This window comes from Drosophila montana, unplaced genomic scaffold (assembly GCF_035044405.1).
Source record: "Drosophila montana isolate Dmon_TW-CO22-7 unplaced genomic scaffold, ASM3504440v1 contig_3468_1, whole genome shotgun sequence".
NCBI classification, from domain to species: Eukaryota; Metazoa; Arthropoda; class Insecta; order Diptera; family Drosophilidae; genus Drosophila; species Drosophila montana.
The window spans coordinates 444,473-463,296 of NW_026998349.1; the positions used below are offsets into that span (position 1 = coordinate 444,473).

General features: G+C 37.0%; 2 protein-coding genes across 5 annotated transcripts in view; one reads left to right on the forward strand and one right to left on the reverse strand.

The window, feature by feature from the left end:
- LOC135434967 (G-protein coupled receptor dmsr-1) overlaps positions 1-18,824 on the reverse strand; it is a 97,980-nt gene that overhangs the window by 20,899 nt on the left and 58,257 nt on the right. For 2 of the 4 annotated variants that reach the window (XM_064691800.1, XM_064691797.1), the window contains exon 3: positions 7,143-7,232. The exons of the other annotated variants lie outside the window; for them this stretch is intronic. The gene's annotated coding sequence lies outside the window, so the exon portion shown is untranslated. The remainder of the gene's footprint in view (positions 1-7,142; positions 7,233-18,824) is intronic. 4 annotated transcript variants of the gene reach the window in all.
- Positions 1,542-1,952, forward strand: LOC135434981 (uncharacterized). The gene is made up of 2 exons (XM_064691816.1): positions 1,542-1,680; positions 1,746-1,952. The coding sequence occupies exons 1-2, from the start codon at positions 1,569-1,571 to the stop codon at positions 1,841-1,843; spliced, it is 210 nt and encodes a 69-aa protein (XP_064547886.1). The 5' UTR covers positions 1,542-1,568; the 3' UTR covers positions 1,844-1,952.

An 18,824-nucleotide genomic window follows, 5' to 3' on the forward strand; every position in this document is an offset into this window, starting at 1 on the left:
GTTGGCAGCTGTTACCACTTTCAGCTGCCTGAAGGACCTTTAAAAGCCAACAGCCCGAGAGTTTGGTTTCCTTTAAACTGATACCCGCCGCACAAAGCAACGGGCTGGGTATTTACATTGGGCATTAAAAAGAATATCAAGTTATTAAAAAACAAAACAAAATATAATAGATTGGGTATAAAAAGAATATCTTGTTATTATAAGAGAAAAACAATATAATAAACAGATTGTGTTTTTTTTCTATCGTGCTAAGCCCTTTGCTCGACCTTTGGCATTTTCTCTGCTAGTTCTAACCAAATAGAATTAGAATATATTTTATTAATAGACAAAACGTAACGACAAAAGTTTTTACTTTCTTTAAGCGAACCGGTTTATTTATGAATTCAGCCGTACACAACAAAAGGCGACAAAATCGCAATATCAAACGATTTTTTGGCCTTTGATCTCGACGCGGCGCCGGACATCAAATAAAAAGCTGGCGGCGGGAAAAACCAAACCGCAAAAATCCAGAACAAAACAAAAAGAATAACCGAATAACCGAATAACACATCGACGTTTCGTACAATGAACCGAACGAATCTTATGCAAAGGCTCGAATATGCCCCAAAGAAAAAAGAGAGAATATATTTGTGTACATAATTGAAAAGATGTAGCTGAAAATCCATATAAATTAATATTACAAAAAACAAACAAATATTTGTATATTAAATATATTAATATAATGCTCTGTCGCACGATTTGTTTACTTTCTATGCTATTGGATATTCCCAGAGCACGTTTGTTCTTTAGCGAAACCCGTTTTCTACTCTTTTTATACCCGGAACCCATTGAAAATGGGTAAAGAGGGTATAATGTATTTGTGCAATTGAATGTAACAGGCAGAAGGAAGCATTTCCAACCCCATAAAGTATATATATTCTTGATCAGCATCAACAGCCGAGTCGATCTAGCCATGTCTGTCCGTATGTCTGTCCGTCTGTATGAACGCAAGGATCTCAGAACCTATAAGAGCTAGAGACTTGAAATTTTAGCTGTAGGTCCTCCTAGTGCCCGCGCAGATCGAGTTTGTTTCCGATATTCGATAACTTGCCCCGTTTCCAAGTAATCGATAAAATCGTTTTTTGGGCAATTTTGGTAAATAATATGAGCTAGAGTCACCAAACGTGACATGTAGCTTCTAGAACATCATATATATATCAATTATCTTTCATTTTATACCCATCGCCTGTTGGAAGAAGAGGGTTCAGGGTATCCCCTAGTCGGGAGCTCCCGACTAGAACCTGTTACTTGTTTTATCTTCGTTTTTTTTGTTGAGTGTGGCGGGCGGGAGGATTATATATCGGAGCAGATCCCGCATATTTGCGTAGACGCCATCGAAATGAATCGTGGCGTCTGGAAACAAGAAATCAATTTCGAACAGCTGAGAGCTGCGGCTTTTGGCTATTGGCTTTCCCATTCATGGCCGTCTTTCGCTCGGCCTGAACTTGATATAAATAGCGGCAGCGGCGACTTGGCTAACTATACTTGGCACAAGTCCCAACGCAGCATCAACAAGCACACCAGCAAAAATGTCGAAACTGTTTGCAATTGTTTTGGTATTCGCCGCCGTTTGCCTAATCCTGGCCAATGCAGCTCCAGCACAACTACTGGACGCACAGACGGCCATCAACAAGATAATTGGTAAGTTTTAAGGCAACAATCTTCCCTTCAGCTAACCTATAACCTATGTCCTTTGCGCTTGGCAGCCGCCTACAACAGTCGCTTCCCCGGACCCTCGCAGGTGTATCCCTGGGAGGAGGCCACGCTCATCGATCCCAACACCTTTGTGCCACGCCCATTCTAAAGGTAGCTGAGCGCAGACCAAACCGTTGACCACCATATGTTGTGTTTTATGCCTATTGCATTTAGTTATTAGTTCGACAAGAATACAAAAATAAAAGTATAAAAAGAAAATAAGCAAAAATTTCATAGCGCTTAGTCGCATTAAAAACACAAAGATCAAAGATAAACGGCAAAGTGCAATATTTCATTTGGCATTTCACACCCGTTTATAATGCGATTAAATTCCAAAAAAAAAAAAAATTAAATGAAATAGTATTTAATGAACCGACAAAAAATATCAAAATCCATTAAGCCTATATGAATTTATGGATTTTTTAATTATCCAATTACGACACACAATTAAACAAGAATTGTTTCTGATGGGCTGGGTTCTTCTTCTCTTCGGGCATTTTGGGTATTTCAGCACAACTTGTTCCCCTTCTGCGAGAGATCCGAAACAAGTTCATTGGCTGAGTGCTGGAATTTATGTTTATTAAATACCATATGCTGATTATGGAAATAACCCGAATCCATTAACTCAAAACGTTTTAGTTTTGTTTAGATATGAATTCATAAACAAATTTCAAAAAAAAATAATATATAGAATATATATTTTCCCGCTCGTGTTCGCAATTCTGCTGCACAGTGTGCAATTAGTTATTATGCAATGCCGCCTCCTCATTATTACATCTCAAAACACAAATATAATTGTTCAGCCGAATGGATGCCAATTAGTTACTGCCCGGCAAATGTGGAATGTGCGAAACTATGGCAACTCTAGCAAACAACCCTGTGGCAGCGATTCACTAAAGGAGTCAAAGGACCGAAAACTTTCATATATATGTATGTAGAATATGCCACAGAAAACATTTCAAGCACTTGACAGCAAGTGGAAGGTTTCTTAAATCGAACGTACACGACTGCAAGATACCCTGCATACTTGTATCAATACTTGTTCTTTCCTTTGCCCCATGCTTTGTGTGGGAAAATGCATTCTCGATTAAATCGGTGCTTAAAGTCCGATCGAGTTGAAATTTTCAAATGTGTGCGTATACCCAAACTCTAGGCTTTGCTTGATGAAGTCCGAGATGCCTTTCACACAAATATCATCACAAATCCGAGTCTGTATAGAATATGTTCATAAAATATTTACTAATATAGCACTCACATATGTTTCGAACCTGAGAATCGAAACCAGTTCTCTTTGAATGTGTATTGTATGAAGGAATTTGTTACTTTTTATGATGTCGTCCAAATCCTCCTGTATACAATATAAGCATTATAAGCATTTACCCGCTGCACTTATACACCAGCACAACTCATGCTAACCTTTTTCAAGTCTGTAGGAAATATATTCATAAACTATTCACCTTTAGCACTCATATATGTACCATACCAAACTTTCAAACCAATCGACCTAGTGCATGTTTCTTTGAAAGAATTTGTTACATTTACTATAACTTCTTCAAATAAGTCCTCAAGGCTGTTTAGAATATAAGCTCAACCCATGCTACCCTTTTTATCCGAGTCTGCACAGAATATATTCATTAAATATTCAGCTATAGCACTCTTATATGTAACAACCAGACTTTAGAACCCGGTTCTCGCTTCTTTGAAAGAATTTGTAACATTTCTTGATGCTATTTAACTTCTCCTTAAAAGTTCTCGAGCAAGCCAAGATACATGTGTAAACATATGCTGTCATGAATATTTGTCATGGTTATTTTCTCCCTCATAGCAATTTTCCAGTGTGTCTGTATGTGTGTGTGTGTGTGTGTGGCAGTTAGCATTTTCGCATATCCTGGAAGGACATCCGTTTCAAGCTGCAGTTGCTTAGCTTGAAAGCGGATGCAAATATTATTTAAAGTTTGTTGCCACTTGCCGTAGTATTATAAAACTCGAAGGGAGTAGCTCTTGAGCTTGGCTAAAAAAAAAAAATGCGTCGAACATAATAAACGGAAAGTACATACACTCAGCGAAAAAATGAAGACCTAATATAATAAGAAAAGAACTCGAAGCGTTTTCCTTCTCTAAATTGCAATTATGTTTTGTTTATAAATGTTCTTAAAATGTAAACCTTACTTCAAATTGCTGAATTCTTGAAAAGTTTCTTAAATTAAGTCTTTTTTTTTGCATGTTTTTAGGTCAAAATAACTACGTTTCTTAGTTTTTGCTCTGAGTGCAGTATTTAGAAAATACATTAAATTTTTAAATTAAAAACTTCTTGAAATAAGAATTTGGTATTAAATTTAAGTAATTTTGATCTCAACTGAATATTGATAGCTCTTCGAATTCAAGTAAAAAAATAATAGGCTTTTCTTTAAGTTTTTAAACCAAATAAATTCTTGAAACAAGAACTTCGGTTTTAATTTAAGAAACTTTGATCTTTGCTAAAATTTGAGAAAATGTATTATTTTAGTAAAAAATTCTTATTTTTTCCAGTATTTAAAAAATATATTACTGTCTGAAAATATGACTTAAAAACTACTTAAAATAAGAATTCTTATATGGCTGATTTTAAGCAAATACGAATTTGGTTATAAATTTCTGAAAACGTTTCGAAGATAATCGTAAGATATCCTAATTTCTCTGAGTGTAATTGTGCAGCATATGCAACTGCCACACACACACACACACAGACACAGACACCCTTCCCAATGTGTAGAAAGTCCATTTTTGAATGCACACAATTTGAGTTGCGAAACTTTTGTGGACAATTTGAAAGTTTGTAAGTCAGATCCGCCAGATTCATTGATGTGAGACTGACAAATGCGCTTTTTGATAGACAGATTGGCTGGTCGGAGCTAAACTTTTTCCCGCTTTCCGTTTCGCCATTTTATCGAAGAGTGTTTGCGCAGCTCTTGACGTAAATCCAACTAACTACAGCTCAATTTGACCTTCACTGCCAGAGGGGCAAATTGCTGTAGGGGGGGCTCTAGTGCGCGGTGTGTGCGGCAGAGGGGTGAGGGGAGAGGGAGGAGCGGGGATGAAATGCACTTAGAACACGCTGATAGCCCGGCTATCGCTTGAAGCTGTCTAGATGCTCATCAATATGAAAGCCCCCCAAACGCAACCCCACATGCATATTTATGACTTGCAGCAATAAAAAGATTTTCGGCTTGACATCAGCTGCACATATTGAAATTGTCGGCAGGCCAGCCCCACTGCGACCTTCAGCCCAGTCAAGTGGCACAAATTGCATGAGCCACACACGATGGCACGTGTGCATATCGAATGAGACCAGAGCTGATACACTTTATGGCCATTGCAGATACGACAGCAACAGCAACAGCAACAACAACAACAACAACAACTGCGTGCGACAGCCAACAGCAAAGCTGTCTAAAACAAGCACATCAATTGACGTAACTTCCAGCGCAGCATTGTCCTGTCCGGTCTGCGCCGCCTCTTAATTATTGCACAACTCTCGCTTTACCAGACAATTGTTTGTTGTATCTATAGAATTATCGAACAAAGAGATTTGTCATTTGCACGCAACACGGTTATCCAAGTAAAACAGTTGAGAAGAGAGATACACTGAGATAGCCTAAGCCAAGCGACAAGCTCTCGTTAAAAAAAAATTCTACATTAATTCTGTATAAGCATAAGCAAAGACACACAGATACACACAAACGCACGCAGCGACTGTGCTTCTTCTTCCCTATGCTCCATTCTATGTATGGGAAATGCATTCTTGTTTAACTAGGCTCTTTTTAGTCCAATCTTTAAGAAATTTCCAGAGCTTAAAAATAGCGTATAAAGGTGTGTGTATACCGAAGCGCACTGCTCTACCTTCAAAAATTTGTATGATTCTTCACATTTAAAGAAAAACGGCAATAAATATCTTAGGTACATACAAAGTGAAATACCATTAATTTGTATATTCTATACAATAACCTACACAGCAAGTTCGATGTATCTAGCGCTTACAATTTTCCAGCTATTAATAAGAAACTGTTAACTAAAATCGATATATATCGATATTATTAAAATGCTGTGAGATATCGACACAAAATTATAAGTCCGTACTGCGTATGATCTAGGAGCTTATATGATTGAAATAAATATAATTTAAAAACTTATAATTTTCGAGTTTCGCTTTAAAACCCGTTTTGTCGAAATCGATTTGTATCGATATTATTGAAATGCGGTCAGTTATCGAAAGAAAACAAATTATAAACATGTTTAACGTATTTTTTAAGAGAATATATATTTGATTTGATGTAGTTACCGAGATCGAAAAGTGCACACAGAAGCACATGGATAGATCGACTCTGCTCGTCATCCTGATTAAAAGTATATTTAATACGCAGAAAAAGCCCCCATTTGAATGTAACATACATTTGTCCAAAGACTCCATACACAATATTCAAATGAGTTTAACGTATAAATCCCATCCTATTTTATAGCCAAAGGAAGAGTTTATCCAAGAGACAGACACTGGAAATGCATGTTGCGATGCTACACTCAGAGAAAACAAGAGAAAAAGCGTTGATAAAATCTAGTACAAATATCTAAAGCTGACAGTGAAATATATTTGCAAGAACTTTTTGCTGAATTCCGACTTAAACACTAAACGCTACTCAAGGAATCTATTTTTATGACGAAGATTCTTGCATTTAGTACTCTTTGCTCAGTCTCATTTACTCATTTCACTCCTTCATTTACTTAGGGAATATTCAAGCACGAAGTGTACTTGAAATGCCAGAAAACAAACGTCATTTTCGGTCGAGTGTTACCCTATAAAAGTTAGATGGCTAGTTTGTAAGTCTAATAAAGACAAATTGAGTAGGCTCAATCAATGGGTCTTAATAGTCAATATATGCGTATAAACCATGACGACATTTCTGAAGATGTCGAGATGAGAGGACAAGTGCAATGCTCATAGAACTGAACGTACTTAATGTGCAGTCATTCGCATCAGGTTTGATTAGTTTGTTTACAACATACTCGAGTCTATACAAACGGGGAGTGTCATTAAATTTGCTCTGGCACTTTAGTCGTAGCTACTTAGTTTGTTTTATGTGCATAGAAATAGTTACTTTTACGACTATCGTCGCTGTTTTTATTGCTCTCCCACATGTTGTCATCTGTTTGTTGGCAGCTCGAAATAATCTGTACCAAACAACCTGAATCGCTTCGAAATTCCCAATGGAATGTTTAATCCAAAATATATAACCAAAACCCGGCCAAAACCAAGCCCACACATTTCTCGCATGTGCGAGGCGTATAAATTTTTGTTAACAGCTCGAAAAATAAAATATATATGTAAATTTGCAATGCAAATAGCAAATCGCTCCATTATTAATAGACTGACTTACCTGTAGAGCTCGTTATCTTATTTCACTATCTGACCGACGGCTTTAATTATGCAAATTACTGGCGCCACCAAAAAGTGCTACAAAAAAAATCTAAATAAATAAACAGAACAGAAATTAACGACATGAACAAATTGAACCGTTAAAGAGCAAATGACAAATTACAAACATATCGAAAAACAATACACACACACACACTCTAATAGAAGTGTATTACGGGTTTATACCCTGTAGAAACACATAAAAGCCTATCAAGTATATACGCATTAAGTCGAATACTATAGGCGTATCTTAGACCTAGCTACAGGGTATCTGCCAGCGGAGCCTTTGCGATTGCCTGGCTGCCAGCCTGTTTCTTTTTTTTTCATTTATTATTTATATCTATTGCAAATATTTAATTTTAACGCAGTCGATTTAATGCATTTAATTAATTACAGTTTTCATTAAATTATGTACTAATGAGATTTATTAATGATTTAATATTCAGATTTAGAACGAGTCGATGGTGTCCGGCTAGAAAATAATAAATTTTCACATTTTAATCGATTATAATTATATATTATCGATATATATCGAGTATATAATATATTACGTATTATAGATATTTGTCGATTATATAATTCGATATTTATCGATTATATAATTCAACGTTTATCGATTACATAACTCGAAATTTATCGATTATATACGTCGATGTTTATCGATTACATAACTCGATATTTATCGATTATATACGTCGATGTTTATCAACTATATAATATTGATAATTATCAAGTCTATAATACAGATATTTATCGATAATATAATATCGATGTGCTTAGATTATATAATATCCATGCTTATCTTTCATATGATATCAGTACTAATCGATTATATAATATCGATATTTATGGATTACATAATCTAGAAAACTATCGATTATAAAACAGCGATTACTTATCGAATTTTTCTATAGAACCCCATCGATAATCTAAGGCGTAGTACAAATTGGAATAACAAATTTATATTTGTCGATTTTTATAGAAAATATAGCCTATATATGCAGCTCTAGTTTTAGGGAACGCAACGCAAATACAGCCAGATATGAACTGATCGAGAATATGTATTCTACTTTCTTGTTTCATAGACGTCGCCCACTTTAACCATGCCCATCAAATAAAATGAATTTTATAAGAAACAAAAGAGCGAAATCTTGAATGTTGCCTGCAGTTTGTTTGTCCACAAGTTTCTAGCCCCTTCCCCAACCCCCTTAAAGTTTGTATAAAATGAATTATGATCTTAATGAAATCAGACGGAAGCCAAACAAAATGTTGGGCCGTCATAAGGATGCAATCAAATTAAATGTTTTTTCACTTTGTAGACAACAAAAAAAAAAAAGGAAAAAATAAATATTAAATGCGGAGTAAACTTTTAATTGATTTGAAAAAATAAAGCTTGTGGGACGGAGAAGTTATTTACAATAATTTATTCATTATGCAGTGATACAAGGAATTTCAAGAGCAAGCATAAGACGCAAAGGAACTTTTGCAAAGCTGCCCAAAAAAGTATGCTACAAAAAGTCAATCAGCGCACGGAGAGAAAAGGGAACGCATGCTGGCCATTGCGTGTGTGTGTGTTAGTGCGTGTGTATTAGTGCGCGTGTGTGTATTTGTGTGTAAGAGATTAGCGATTCAAGTCGCTCAAGTTATAACCGGTTGCGTGTTGCATTAACTTTGCTAATGGAAAAGTTGGCACCCATTAAAGCCAGCAACGAATATCGAGAAATTCTAGGTAAGCATAAAAGCAGATTGCTCTCAAGGATACAGCAGGATGTGGTGTGGGTGTTTCTGTGTATATGCGTGTGTGTGCGCGTCCACGGTACATTGGTTTTCATTTCACTTAAGCCTTGTTGTGGCAAAACCCAACAAGCAGCCGGCAGCCAGAGCCAGCAGCCGGCAGCAACATTTTATGGCATCTTCGGAAAGAGTTTTTTTCCGGCATTTGATTCGAATGGCAGACAAAACGCTGTCTACTTAGGCGCGCAAATCAAATGGATGAGCTCCATAAAAGGCAGGGGTCATCTGGCGACCTTTGACAAACGTGGCGTTACCCAAAAATCCACTGACCAATCCCCGAACGAGAACCTCAACGTCAGCACAATGTCGGTAACATTCAGCTTTATGATGGCCAGGCTCATCAACAGCCTTAGCAAGCGCACACACTTTGACAAAGTGCTACACCTAGAAAAATAAATTACCTTTTAGGAATCATATTTAGCCATAAAATAGTTCCGAAGGAATAATGGCAGTGCATTTTATTTAATATACCAAATAGAAGACCTTGCCTAACCCTTACTAAATTCTTTGACCATCCTTTTAGTCGAATCTGCTTGAGTCTAGAATTTCAACATTTTATTTACCACAAACCCACGAATTAGCTGCATTAGAAACTTTTGCAAAACTTTTCGCAAATGTGTTTTAGCAAAGTTCACGAGTGGAGCCTTAAGCCGAGCAACTGAACCAGCCCTGATTTTAAGACCACATTTTGACTAATTAGTTTTCATAATTTCTCATTAAATGATTCGCATATGAAAATGTTCTGAGTGTACGAGCACTTGTGATACTTAAATAAAAAGCAAAATCATAACAATTATAAGCACTCTCCGAGGCGACAATGTGACACACACAAAATGGAACAGAGTCGAACTGAGCTGAACTGAACTGAACTGAACTGAGCTGGGATGAATCTGTCTTGCTTTAAGTAGCTCTTAGTTGGGATAATGGGCGCGCGCAGTTTGTACTTGACTGCTGCACAGCCATGGCCCAGACATTATTATTGCCAGCGTCATTAAGGGCGTTAAGGCGACGTCTTATTAACATAATCACATCATATTCGCATCTAGATAATTTTGAGTCAACAGCAGCCAGAGAGAGCGAGCGGGAGAGAGAGAGAGGGAGAGAGAGACGCCCCAAGGTCAGGGATCAGCGTGCATATTTCATATTCATTCAGCTGGCAACAAGGACACGAAGCGTTTCGAGTGCCAACGAGCCTGTAAGCGCATGCAAATTCGAGGAATACGATAACGACTATGAGTCACCCTTTAAAAAAAAGGTAAATTTTACTTACATGTCATATCTTAGATTCTTGGCAATACAAACATAACTTTACATTCAAACAAAACGTACTCAATTGTATGCTTTCGAGTCGCATGATTATGACTATGAGTTACCCTTTAATATTTTATATGTTTTATATTTTATTCCTAACAATTAGAAAACTAAGCCTACAACGATTCGTACTCGACTTTATGCTTTCGTATGATAACGACTATGAGGTAACCTTTAATAAGAGAAAGTTTAACTAAAATATATAATCCTTCATTCTTGGCAAATGCAAAACTAAATCCACAACCAAAAGTAAGACATTTTATGCTTTCAAGAGAAAATTTAGTTTAAACATTTTATCTTTGACTCCTGGCAATTTTAAGCTAGAAAAATTGCTTAATAAACACAACGAATGTGCATGCCCATTCTGTCACATTTTTAAGGGGTATTCATCAGCTTTAGATTTTTATACACGCGTTTACAGAGTGAAAAGCGTATATGAGTTTTGGGCAATGTTCAGCATGCTGAACTTGGAATATACACTCACATGTGACCGCATCAGATATAGTCTTAAGATTAGATTAGAATATGCAACATGAAAATCTTCTACAGTTTTAGAGTTGACTGAGCAACAAAATTCATAAAAACTACTAAAGTTGATGGAGGAATCGTCATAATTTCGAGCTCTTTATATATTTAGGCAAAGCTGCTATCGCTCGCACATTGAAAGAGTATTGAACAGTCGGCTGCAACATTTTGACACGTTTATCTGCTTGTTTGCATTTTGATGAGCTGCGATTTGTGAACTAATGATTCGATTTTATGCGCAAGCTACGCTCGAACAGGCCAGATTCCGAGACTACTTTCAGTTGGCAACAAATAGGCAGGCACTTTGGTCCAATGATACGCTCGATTTGCGCATAATTGTCGCATAAGATCTTTGGTCAAAATAAAGTATACGCACAGTTGGCTGGCCGCCTGTTGCTTATCAGCACATTTTAGAAAACTTAAAAAGCAAATTCAAGCGAATGCCTCAACTATATGTGAAACGAAATCAAATACCTCAACTCGAAAGGGATTTTTGTTTTTTGTTGCAGCAATGTTTTCTCTTTTTCAAGTTTGTTGTTTACATGCTAAAAAAAAAAAAATGATTGCCTCGAAAGTTATTCAATATGTCAGCTAAGGGCGAGTATTAAGAGGAATGCGGCAAGAAGACTGATGAGAAGCTAGTCGTAAACAAATTTGTTAACACGAGTGTGTTTGTGTGTGTGTGTGTGTGTGTGTGGGCGACAATATTAAATATCACACCAGAGCAAAAGGAAACACACACACACACTCGGATAAAAACAATATTATTTGTGATTGGTGATTTGTTTGCCTTGCCAATACCCATGCCCACAGCTAGCAGAGGGGCATATTCTGTTTGTAGCAAACATCATCTATGGGGAGTGTCGATTGTGTGGCATACAAGCGTTGATCATATCAATATTTATTCCGCTTACAAATTTGATGCGGCTAGAGGAAGAGATCGAGCGATTAATACCCTGTAAAACAGGCTGGGTTTGGAGTTTACCTTTGGGAATATAAAAAAACAGAGCTAAAGTTTATTCTTTCGATAACTGCTCTCAGATTGTCTAAATCTATAAATATCGATTTATTGCCCTGGATTTTGGAGTATTTTACGAAAGTCAGTCACAAACGTGGCACTTAGGTTCCCATAAAAAAAAATATAATTTTCTTCTTCAACTACTTGCAAAACTGAAATGCGTTTTAAGCGATATAGCCTTGATCTTAACCATCTAAAAGTTCCATTTCTTGTCGCCTTCTTTAACTACTTGCATAACTTAGATGAGTTCTAAGAGATATAGCCTTTGATGTTTGATATACAAATACTATTGAATACCTTCCTTACCATCTAAAAGTTCCATTATTGATACCTTCTTCAACTACTTGCAAAACTTTAATTGGCTTTAAGGGATGTTACCTTGTTCTTTTCCATCTGATAGTTAAATTTCTGGATACCTTCTTCAACTACTTGCAAAACTTAAAATGGGGTTTACGGGATATAGCCCTGATTTCTGGTAAAAACAAAATTCTATACCATCTTTACCGGCTGAAAGTTCCGCAACAATCAGACATCAAATTGAAAAGTTTCATATCAGGTATCAAACGAGCCTGAAAGAGCTCAACCTACCCCTTTTACAGGGTATCCTGCTAGTCTGGGCGCGGCCAACGCCCACTCACTTGCTGTCATTGTCACAACAAATATGGGGTGTGGCATGCTGAATGCCGACTGCCTGGTGGTGACAATCGAAACCACAGTCAAAAATTTCGCCAGCCCATAAATCACGGGGTGTCACGCGCCAGTGTGGCCAGTCGCGGCCACGGACAGTTGTCCCGGCGTCACTCGGGCGACCAGCTCGACATGTATCATTAAGCCTGTCCAGCGAGCACAACACAACACAACACAGCACAACATATCATATTTTTTATTTTTTTTTTCAGCTTTCCTTTGCTTTTTTGTCTTTTCGATTCGGTTCGGCGTCTTGTCGAGAGCTCATTCATCAAGCAATGCACAGGACACATGCTCGGACATGCCCAATGTCCTTATTTGTCCTGCTGTCCTGTTTATTTAATGTCAAACGCTTTTAAGGTAGTCCGTCGCGTTGCTCTGTTTGCCTTGGGCAGGCCAATATTGTGACTGCAATTATGAAAATTAAACCTTTCGACTCACAAACTGAAGAGTTAATTGCTCGACTGTTTTGTTATATCTGATAATTGAGACGCGAAATGAGCTCAGTGCAGTTCAATTATGGCATTCAATTGCAAATTGCAGCAATAAAATAATGTGCACTCAAAAAACAAATAGGTCTATTTCTAGCTCTGAAATCAGCTTTTGTTAAGTCGTGTAAGTTGAAAGATCTTTCTTTTTTAAACTTCCTTTCAGAAATAGGTTTTTTCTTTTCTAAAATTAAATTCTCTTTTTCCGTTAAACAGAGAAACCAAACAGTCGAGTATATTTTCTTAAATCAACAAATATATCTCTTCAATTTGATTTTCAATTTTTACTTCAATGAAATCTAAGAAGAATAAACAAATGTTCAAACTATTTTAAACCAAAGGCGACAATTGAAAAAAATATTTTCTAAAATCCACAAATTTATCTCTTTAATTTTACATTTCATTTTCACGACAATGATAGTTTTTCAGGAAAATATTCAAACTATTTTAAAACAAATGCAACAAACGACAAATATTTTCTAAAAACCACAAATATATCTCAGAAATTTTAATTTTTACTAAAATAATTTTAAGAGTTATTAAACAATCGATAACAATTTTCTCAGCTAAGATTTTAAGAAATAGAATAGATCTTTAGGAAAATGTTCAAACTATGTCAAAACAAACGACAAATCTTTGCTAAAAGACCACAAACTTGATATTAAATGTTCACTGCAAAGATTTCTAGACATTAAAGATAGTTAAAAACATTTTCAAACTATTTTAAGACCAAGACGTATTGGTTAAACTTGTTAAACATTATTTGGCTGAGTGTAGGCAAAGTCATAATGGATTGAACAATTGTTACCAATACAAGACCACGAATTGCCTTAAACAATGGGGCTTAATTTAAGCCCGATGACGATGAAAACTGATTCGCGGCGAGGCGTTCAATGCGACTACGCAATAAATAATAAAACGACGTAGAGAGCACGGGTCCGGAATTGAATGGGTTCACACAATCCGTCGAAGCCAGAGGAGCGCGCCAAAGACTGCGACGTAATTCCCCATTCTCTCTGGTTAATATGACCGTGTGGCATGCGGCATGCGGCGTGTGGCAAATGCCAATTCATTTAAGGTTCATTTATAACGTTTTAATTTATGCAAATTGAAGGTTGTTCGACCAGGTTTTACCGTTAGCAATAATTTGACACATCCTGTTACGCAGTAACAATCAAGCCAGGACACCATTTGGCACTGTCATCATCTGAATATTTTAATATATTCGTCGCAGCTGATAGATGAACTTATATTACACTGCCTCCAGATGGAGAAACTGCCATCTAACCCCATTAACTTAGCATAGCTTTAGGCTGTGCCAAATTCATAATGGAACAATTAATGAACGGAACTGAATACCCTTTCATCGATAAGAATATTTAATTAGCCTGGCCATACTTAGCATAGAGACTAATCCATTCTGAGCCCTGATTGGCACTTGATAAATTAAATTTATAAAAAATATTTGATTAATTCTTTGTATCTTTGGAATGTAGAACAAAGTGACTTTAAGCTAATCAGATCTTACTCATATAATAATATGAACTGGAAGTGCTTTATCGACCTTTTATACCCATATGATCTATATAATATCGTATAACGATTTGTTACGATTTCGCAAATATGTTGAGAAAAGAGTGCAGCTCGTGATTGTTGAGTTTAAATAAGTGAAGATATCTTGAAGAATAGAAAGTTTTACTATATGAAAGCTCATTTTTGGATCGATTCTTTTTAGAGGGCTATATGATATAGTAGTCGGATTTACCATATATTGGGATTATAGTGAAAGGATATGTCGAATTCGATTTGCAAAAACCAAAACAGTCTTTTAACTGAATTTTCGACCAGTCATTCCCTTGACAGCTATATGTTATAGTTACCCGATCATAGTTATTAGCCAATGTATATACAACTTGCAACAAAAAGGTCTTACTGAACACTGTCCATACTGATCAAGCATCTATATTTCCAATGTAATCTCTTTGAAACTTGCTCAACACTGTTGATACTGAACAACATGTATAACTTTTATGTTATCCGCGGAGCTACTCAACACAGAAGATGCTGGTCCAGAATGTATTATTCCGCGGAGATGATGTTTATATATACTATAAATATAGTCCTTAAATAATCGGCGGAGTTATCGCTCTCAATGCGTTACACGATTCATAACAAAACAAACATTCTCCCCGCTAGACTATTATTTAAGATAGGAATGACAGACTAAACCTTTAAGATGGGCTACAACAATTCGCATATCAGCTAATTATATCTGAAAATTTGATAAGTAAAGCATAATATGAACAAAGGTAGCCGAGCTTGGGGCAGAGTTTTATGGCTTTGACAGCTGACAGCTTTATTGTGTGCTGTACTTCAGAGCTGATGCGCTTTTCAGAGCTTATGCATAACGCATAACTTACACTTCAGTTACTCCGATTATGTTTAATTAGGTGCGTCGTTTTAATTGCAGCATTCAAATGCAAATTGCAAATGGGAAATGCGAAATGGCAAATGGCAGCTGGCAACTGGCAACTGGGAAATGGCCAAGTGCAGACCAAAACTCAATTAAGCAAACGCGTTCTGAGCAATGCCAGCTTCAATTAATTGTTCTTGTTCCTCGCATTTGTCGTTCGTTGACTCGGCTCGAGTGTCTGCAGCTTGAGCCGGGGCATATTGTGTTTGTCTGTCAACTTTTATTTAAATGGATTGATAACAATGGCCAACTTTATCTTCGTGTACTTAGGCACTGAACCGAGCTGTGGCTCAGCGGGAGGCGCTGATAACAAGCCAGCCAAAGTCAAAGGTAAGTAATTTAATTAAGCACACAATAATCCACCACTGGCTGCAGGCCCCAAGACATTATACACTTTAAGAGTCGTTGAAATCTATATAAAGTATCTGCCTTGATTGATTGACTCACTAACTGATTGATGATCAACTCACAGCGAGAGACGTAAGTACGGGAAAGTTACATTTCTCAAAGTAGTTATCTTTTGTGACCTAACTGAACGGGGTTTGGAAAAGTTTTTCTGTCTGATTGACTGACTGACTGACTGATTGATGCTCAACACCCAAGCGCAAGACTAAGTTTTTCACAGTAGTTACCTTCTAAGACGTATACAGCACAATCCATAAGAGCTCGAAAACCATATCGATCGCAGAAGTTACCTTTTATGACGTAGTTGAGCAGTTAAATGGGGTTTTGTAAAACTTCTCCTATCTGATTGACTGACTGACTGATTGATTGATGATCAGCGAACAGCACACTTCGTAAGAGCTCGGCAACAACATCTTTCACAACAATTCCCTGTTATGAAGTAACTAAGCAGTTAAACGGGATTATAAAAAACCCCGCTTGTTTGATTGACAGATTGACTGATTGATTATCAACGCACAGAGGAAGCCGTAGGAGCTAGAAAACTACATTTTTCACAGTAGTTGCCTTTTATGACATAATTGAACAGTCAGGCGCGGTTTTAGAAAAAACCTTCTAACGAATTGACAGACTGACTGATTGATTGAGCGCACAACGCAAGCCGTAGGAGCTCGGCAACGCTAGTTACCTTTAATAATGTAAGTAAGCAGTTAGGGCTCTGAAAAACTTCTCTTGCTAAAGTGTAAAATGGGTGGAGAACTTTTACAAGGCACTTTTTCATTATTTAATCGTTTGGCTACAGCTTCACTTTCAAAGATGTTAAAGTTCATGGAAGTCTGACTTCATACTATTTAGAAAATCTTCTCCAACCACACCTCGGGGACTTGAAGGTAGTACCTGAACATTTAATTATTGCCACGGCCGGCAAATAGGCATCCAACCAAGTGAAAAACTTGCCAGGGGCCAAGCTGCGCAATGTCCGCTGGTAAAATATTTAATGTGTCGCCGCCAGATTAAAATATTCACTAAATTGTTTTCCTTTCGTGGAATTCCGGTCGCACAAAACACGCGCTTCAAGTAGGATGCCAATCAGAATGCAATTTAACAACAGCTGCTGCTGACTTCATTCCACGTCCGTTTAATCTAAGCTAAACGGCCAACAATGTTTTTTGCTATCTCTCATAACAATAATACGAATTAAAGCAATGGAATTGCTGCGCTTTGCTGGGTTTCCTTTTGAAAAATTTCTCGGATAAGTAAGTAAGTGAACAACCGCATGAATAAACAAAAGAGCTACGGCGATAACCCAGCCCACGGCGCCTACTTTGCTGGCTTTCATTGAAAATTATGCAAATGGCGTGTGTGTGTGTTTGAGTGTGTGTGTGTGAGGAAATGCTGACAGGCCGGGAATACGAAAACTGTTTTGACGAGCGCGAATAATCCAATGCAAAAGTGTGCTTCCCTTATAATTTGCATTTTTTCTAAAATAAAAGTTAAGAAACTCGACTGCAAGCCCCCCAACAACAACAACAACAACAACAACAACATGAACGTAATCAACATGAAGCGAGGCTTTAGCCTTTTAATTTTGTTTCATTTCTTTAGTTTCAAGTGTTCATCTGCTGTGAGCTTTTCTGGCTTAGTGCCGCGTTAGCAGCCGCTCTTAACTTTTTTGCTTATTTCAGGTGTTGTCTTGCCCAGACTGCTGCTGCAATAAACAAGAGGCTCCAGATTGGAGTTACCGACTAGGGGATACCCTGAAGCCTCTTCTATGCGATAGCTATAAAATGAAAGGTATATACTCTTACAACTTAAGAGATTTGCTCAAGAAACAGGATTTCGATATCGATTTTTATCGCTTTCTTGGAAACGGGGCAAGTTATCGACTAGCTGAAACAAACTCGTACTGCGCGGGGACTAGGAGGACCTATATTCCATATTTTAAGTCTCTAGCTCTTAAAGGTTCTGAGATCCCTGCGTTCATACAAACGGATGGACAGACGGACAGACAGAGGGGCATGTCTAGCTCGACTCGCCTATTGATGCCGATCAAGAATCTATATATCTTATGGGGCCTTTGCCTGTTACATACATTTGCACACATATATAATACCCCCTTCAATGGGCTTAGGGTATAAATTATAACCAGGCCAAATTGTTGTTGGGGGAGAGATTTTTCAAGGCTTCTTTCTGTCTGCCTTCTACAGTCGACTGCATAATGAATCAAGTCGCATGCCTAAAGCACAATCTGAAAGCCAAGTGGCCAGCTTAACATAGTTTCCCGAAATGAATTTCTACATTTTCAAATCGCATTAGGACTCAAAATTTAATGAATGTACATGCGAGTTCCTAAAGTAACCGCAACATGTGCCAAACATTTATATTACATTATTTATGGTCTTTGCTGTTATGCGCATTTCTCGCTCCATGGCCTATTTCATGTGCACTCAAAAAAAAAATTAAGCCGGAAAATTCAACGAGCTAAATATTTTGGCTTATTTTTGATATTACGCTTTAAATCAATCTAAAAGTGTGGACTTTGAGAATTTACTTAGTAGTAAATATATTTACAAAAACTTCTCACCAATATGCTTTAAAGGAAATAAGACTCATTCTCAGATAAACTTTTTAATACTTATATTAAGCTGGCAGGTTCGAGATTAAGCTGAGTTGTTTTATGTAGATATAGATTATATTATATTACGAATTGCAGTTATCCTCATATTTCACTAGTAATATGAATTCCTTCTTTATTTAATCGTACAACTCTGCTGGGTCTAATAATTATTCATAAGTTAATAACGGGTGAAATCGACTCTTCTGGATTCTTCTTCTCTTCTCTTCTCTATTCTTCATTTCTCTGTCTCTTCTCTATTCTTCATTTCTCTGTCTCTTCTATATCTTTCTAATTTCTTCTCTGTCTCTTCTCTTTTCTAATTTTCTCTG

Excerpts from the sequence above, each read along its gene's own strand:
- LOC135434981 (XM_064691816.1), top strand. The coding sequence starts at position 1,569 with ATGTCGAAACTGTTTGCAATTGTTTTGGTATTCGCCGCCGTTTGCCTA. Across the intron at positions 1,681-1,745 it reads GGCCATCAACAAGATAATTG|CCGCCTACAACAGTCGCTTC; the intron begins GTAAGTTTTAAG and ends TGCGCTTGGCAG.